This window comes from Tympanuchus pallidicinctus, unplaced genomic scaffold, assembly GCF_026119805.1.
Source record: "Tympanuchus pallidicinctus isolate F22 unplaced genomic scaffold, pur_lepc_1.0 scaffold73, whole genome shotgun sequence".
NCBI classification, from domain to species: domain Eukaryota; kingdom Metazoa; phylum Chordata; class Aves; order Galliformes; family Phasianidae; genus Tympanuchus; species Tympanuchus pallidicinctus.
In genome coordinates this window covers 206,683-212,682 of record NW_026294795.1, presented here as the reverse complement: position 1 = coordinate 212,682, position 6,000 = coordinate 206,683, and the positions used below count along the sequence as shown (strand labels likewise).

The 6,000-nt window shown below is 51.1% G+C and overlaps 1 protein-coding gene across 2 annotated transcripts in view; it reads left to right on the top strand.

Moving 5' to 3' along the window:
- The first annotated feature begins 231 nt into the window (after positions 1-231).
- Positions 232-6,000, top strand: part of LOC128072932 (myosin-7) — a 46,844-nt gene continuing 41,075 nt past the window's right edge. For both annotated transcript variants that reach the window (XM_052667171.1, XM_052667170.1), the window contains exons 1-2: positions 232-365; positions 1,863-2,075. In XM_052667171.1, coding sequence (XP_052523131.1) covers positions 1,869-2,075 — 207 coding nt within the window. In that variant the 5' untranslated portion in view covers positions 232-365; positions 1,863-1,868. The remainder of the gene's footprint in view (positions 366-1,862; positions 2,076-6,000) is intronic.

Sequence of the window (6,000 nt, the reverse complement as noted above, 5' to 3'; positions counted from 1 at the left end):
GGAGGGCATATAGAGAAACTGGAGGGACTGGGAGGGGATACTGGGGAGACTGGGAGGAACTGGGAGAGACTGGGAGTGTCTGTAGGGAGACTGGGAGGGACTGGGAGGAGATACGGGGATACTGGGAGGGACTGGGAGGTAACTGGGATGGACTGGGAGAAGATATGGGGAAACTGGGATGGACTGGGAGGGGATACTGGGGAGACTGGGAGGGACTGGGAGGGCCTACATTTGGACTGGGAGAGGGGACTGGGATATACTGGGATATACTGGGATATACTGGGATGAACTGGGATGAACTGGGATGAACTGGGAGCTCACAGTGCTGTCCTGGACCAGAATTCACCGAGTGAAAGAGAGCAGAGGTGAGGGGGAACTGGGAGCAAACTGGGAGCACTGGTGCCATACTGGTGCCATACTGGTCCTTACTGGTGCCATACTGGTTCTATACTGGCCCTTACTGGTGCCACACTGGTGCCATACTGGTGCCATACTGGTGCCACACTGGTGCCACACTGGTGCCATACTGGTGCCATACTGGTGCCATACTGGTCCTTACTGGTGCCATACTGGTTCTATACTGGCCCTTACTGGTGCCACACTGGTGCCATACTGGTGCCATACTGGTGCCACACTGGTGCCACACTGGTGCCATACTGGTGCCATACTGGTGCCATACTGGTCCTTACTGGTGCCATACTGGTTCTATACTGGCCCTTACTGGTGCCACACTGGTGCCATACTGGAGCCATACTGGTTCCATACTGGCCCTTACTGCTGCCATACTGGTGCCATACTGGTGCCATACTGGCCCTTCCTGGTGTTACTGGTCCCTTCCTGTCCCCTTACTGGTCTCACTGGTCCCTTACTGGTGTCACTGGTCCCTTACTGGTGTCACTGGTCCCTTCCTGTCCCCTTACTGGTCTCACTGGTCCCTTACTGGTGTCACTGTCCCCTTCCTGTCCCCTTACTGGTGTCACTGGTCCCTTACTGGTGTTACTGGTGCCTTTCTATCCCCTTACTGGTCCCTTCCTGTCCCCTTACTGGTCTCACTGGTCCCTTACTGGTGTCACTGGTCCCTTACTGGTGCCTCTGTCCCCTTCCTGTCCCCTTACTGGTGTCACTGGTCCCTTACTGGTGTCACTGTCCCCTTCCTGTCCCCTTACTGGTGTCACTGGTCCCTTACTGGTGCCTCTGTCCCCTTCCTGTCCCCTTCCTGACCCCCTCCTGTCCCCTTACTGGTCTCACTGGTCCCTTACTGGTGTCACTGGTCCCTTACTGGTGCCTCTATCCCCTTACTGTCCCCTTACTGTTGTTACTGGTGCCTTTCTATCCCCTTACTGGTCCCTTCCTGTCCCCTTACTGGTGTCACTGGTCCCTTACTGGTGTCACTGGTCCCTTCCTGTCCCCTTACTGGTGTCACTGGTCCCTAACTGGTGTCACTGGTCCCTTCCTGTCCCCTTACTGGTGTCACTGGTCCCTAACTGGTGTCACTGGTCCCTTCCTGTCCCCTTACTGGTGTCACTGGTCCCTAACTGGTGTCACTGGTCCCTTCCTGTCCCCTTACTGGTGTCACTGGTCCCTAACTGGTGTCACTGGTCCCTTCCTGTCCCCTTACTGGTGTCACTGGTCCCTAACTGGTGTCACTGGTCCCTTCCTGTCCCCTTACTGGTGTCACTGGTCCCTAACTGGTGTCACTGGTCCCTTCCTGTCCCCTTACTGGTGTCACTGGTCCCTAACTGGTGTCACTGGTCCCTTCCTGTCTCCTTACTGGTGTCACTGGTCCCTTATTGGTGCCTCTGTCCCCTTCCATCCCCCTGCTGGTCCCTCCCGTCCCCTGACGTTGTCCCCGCCGTCCCCAGGCCGCCATGCCGTCCCCATGCCCGGATTTGGCCGAGTTCGGCGAGGCGGCGCCGTTCCTGCGCAAGTCGGAGCAGGAGCGAATCGCGGCGCAGACGCGACCCTTCGACCTCAAGCGCGACATCTTCGTCCCCGACGAGCGCGAGGAGTTCGTCAAGGCCACCATCGTCAGCAGGGAGGGCAACAAAGTCACCGCCCAGACTGAGCGCGGAAAGGTGGGCCTGCGGGGAGCCCCACAGCTGCCCCAAAGTGGGACGGGAGCGGGGATGGGGGGGAGGAAATGGGACGGAATTGGGCAAAAATGGTGAGAATTGGCCAAAATCCAGAACAAAATGGACAGAAATGGGGCTGAACAGAGCCAGAATGGATCAAATCCACCCCAAAATGGTCAGGATTGGGATTGGTGGGGTGAAAATGGGACGGATCTGATCCCAGAGGGTTGGAATTGGCCAAAATCTGCCCCAAAATAGACAGAATTGGGACTTCACAGCCCCAAAATGGCCCAGATCAGCCCCAAAATGGTCAGAATTGAAGCAAAATCTCCCTAAAATGGTCAGGATTGGGGCTGAACAGAGCCAGAATGGATCAAATCCATCATAAAATGGTCAGGACTGGGGCTGAACAGAGCCAGAATGGATCAAATCCATCCTAAAATGGTCAGGATTGGGGCTGAACAGAGCCAGAATGGATCAAATCCATCCTAAAATGGTCAGGATTGGGGCTGAACAGAGCCAGAATGGATCAAATCCACCCCAAAATGGTCAGGATTGGGGCTGAACAGAGCCAGAATGGATCAAATCCACCCCAAAATGGTCAGGATTGGGGCTGAACAGAGCCAGAATGGATCAAATCCACCTCAAAATGGTCAGGATTGGGGCTGAACAGAGCCAGAATGGATCAAATCCATCCCAAAATGGTCAGGATTGGGGCTGAACAGAGCCAGAATGGATCAAACCCATCCTAAAATGGTCAGGATTGGGGCTGAACAGAGCCAGAATGGATCAAATCCATCCTAAAATGGTCAGGATTGGGGCTGAACAGAGCCAAAATGGATCAAATCCACCCCAAAATGGTCAGGATTGGGGCTGAACAGAGCCAGAATGGATCAAATCCACACCAAAATGGTCAGAATTGGGGCTGAACAGAGCCAGAATGGATCAAATCCATCCTAAAATGGTCAGAATTGGGGCTGAACAGAGCCAGAATGGATCAAATCCACCCCAAAATGGTCAGAATTGGGGCTGAACAGAGCCAAAATGGATCAAATCCATCCTAAAATGGTCAGGATTGGGGTTGAACAGAGCCAGAATGGATCAAATCCACCCCAAAATGGTCAGGATTGGGGTTGAACAGAGCCAGAATGGATCAAATCCACCCCAAAATGGTCAGGATTGGGGTTGAACAGAGCCAGAATGGATCAAATCCACCCCAAAATGGTCAGAATTGGGGCTGAACAGAGCCAGAATGGATCAAATCCACCCCAAAATGGTCAGGATTGGGGCTGAACAGAGCCAGAATGGATCAAATCCATCCTAAAATGGTCAGAATTGGGGTTGAACAGAGCCAGAATGGATCAAATCCATCCCAAAATGGTCAGGATTGGGGCTGAACAGAGCCAGAATGGATCAAATCCACCCCAAAATGGTCAGGATTGGGGCTGAACAGAGCCAGAATGGATCAAATCCACCCCAAAATGGTCAGGATTGGGGCTGAACAGAGCCAGAATGGATCAAATCCATCCCAAAATGGTCAGGATTGGGGCTGAACAGAGCCAGAATGGATCAAATCCACCCCAAAATGGTCAGGATTGGGGCTGAACAGAGCCAGAATGGATCAAATCCATCCAAAATGGTCAGAATTGGGATTGAACAGAGCCAGAATGGATCAAATCCACCCCAAAATGGTCAGGATTGGGGTTGAACAGAGCCAGAATGGATCAAATCCATCCTAAAATGGTCAGGATTGGGGCTGAACAGAGCCAGAATGGATCAAATCCATCCTAAAATGGTCAGGATTTGGGCTGAACAGAGCCAAAATGGATCAAATACACCCCAAAATGGTCAGGATTGGGGTTGAACAGAGCCAAAATGGATCAAATCCACCCCAAAATGGTCAGGATTGGGGTTGAACAGAGCCAAAATGGATCAAATCCACCCCAAAATGGTCAGGATTGGGGTTGAACAGAGCCAGAATGGATCAAATCCATCCTAAAATGGTCAGGATTGGGGCTGAACAGAGCCAAAATGGATCAAATCCATCTTAAAATGGTCAGGATTGGGGCTGAACAGAGCCAGAATGGATCAAATCCACCCCAAAATGGTCAGGATTGGGGCTGAACAGAGCCAGAATGGATCAAATCCACCCCAAAATGGTCAGGATTGGGGCTGAACAGAGCCAGAATGGATCAAATCCACCCCAAAATGGTCAGGATTGGGGCTGAACAGAGCCAGAATGGATCAAATCCACCCCAAAATGGACAGAAATGGGGCTGAACAGAGCCAGAATGGATCAAATCCATCCCAAAATGGTCAGGATTGGGGCGGAACAGAGCCAGAATGGATCAAATCCACCCCAAAATGGACAGAAATGGGGCTGAACAGAGCCAGAATGGATCAAATCCATCCTAAATTGGTCAGGATTGGGGCTGAACAGAGCCAGAATGGATCAAATCCATCCTAAAATGGTCAGGATTGGGGCTGAACAGAGCCAGAATGGATCAAATCCACCCCAAAATGGTCAGGATTGGGGCTGAACAGAGCCAGAATGGATCAAATCCACCCCAAAATGGTCAGGATTGGGGTTGAACAGAGCCAGAATGGATCAAATCCACCCCAAAATGGTCAGGATTGGGGCTGAACAGAGCCAGAATGGATCAAATCCACCCCAAAATGGTCAGGATTGTGGTTGAACAGAGCCAGAATGGATCAAATCCACCCCAAAATGGTCAGGATTGGGGCTGAACAGAGCCAGAATGGATCAAATCCATCTTAAAATGGTCAGGATTGGGGTTGAACAGAGCCAGAATGGATCAAATCCACCACAAAATAGTCAGGATTGGGGTTGAACAGAGCCAGAATGGATCAAATCCACTCCAAAATGGTCAGGATTGGGGCTGAACAGAGCCAGAATGGATCAAATCCACCCCAAAATGGTCAGAATTGGGGTTGAACAGAGCCAGAATGGATCAAATCCATCCTAAAATGGTCAGGATTGGGGCTGAACAGAGCCAAAATGGATCAAATCCACCCCAAAATGGTCAGGATTGGGGCTGAACAGAGCCAGAATGGATCAAATCCACCCCAAAATGGTCAGGATTGGGGCTGAACAGAGCCAGAATGGATCAAATCCACCACAAAATGGTCAGGATTGGGGCTGAACAGAGCCAGAATGGATCAAATCCACCACAAAATGGTCAGGATTGGGGCTGAACAGAGCCAGAATGGATCAAATCCACCCCAAAATGGTCAGGATTAGGGCTGAACAGAGCCAGAATGGATCAAATCCATCATAAAATGGTCAGGATGGGGGCTGAACAGAGCCAAAATGGATCAAATCCATCTTAAAATGGTCAGGATTGGGGCTGAACAGAGCCAGAATGGATCAAATCCACCCCAAAATGGTCAGGATTGGGGCTGAACAGAGCCAGAATGGATCAAATCCACCCCAAAATGGACAGAAATGGGGCTGAACAGAGCCAGAATGGATCAAATCCATCCCAAAATGGTCAGGATTGGGGCTGAACAGAGCCAGAATGGATCAAATCCACCCTAAAATGGTCAGGATTGGGGCTGAACAGAGCCAAAATGGATCAAATCCATCTTAAAATGGTCAGGATTGGGGCTGAACAGAGCCAGAATGGATGAAATCCACCCCAAAATGGACAGAAATGGGGCTGAACAGAGCCAGAATGGATCAAATCCATCCCAAAATGGTCAGGATTGGGGCTGAACAGAGCCAGAATGGATCAAATCCATCCTAAAATGGTCAGAATTGGGGCTGAACAGAGCCAGAATGGATCAAATCCACCCCAAAATGGTCAGGATTGGGGCTGAACAGAGCCAGAATGGATCAAATCCACCCCAAAATGGTCAGGATGGGGGCTGAACAGAGCCAGAATGGATCAAATCCATCCTAAAATGG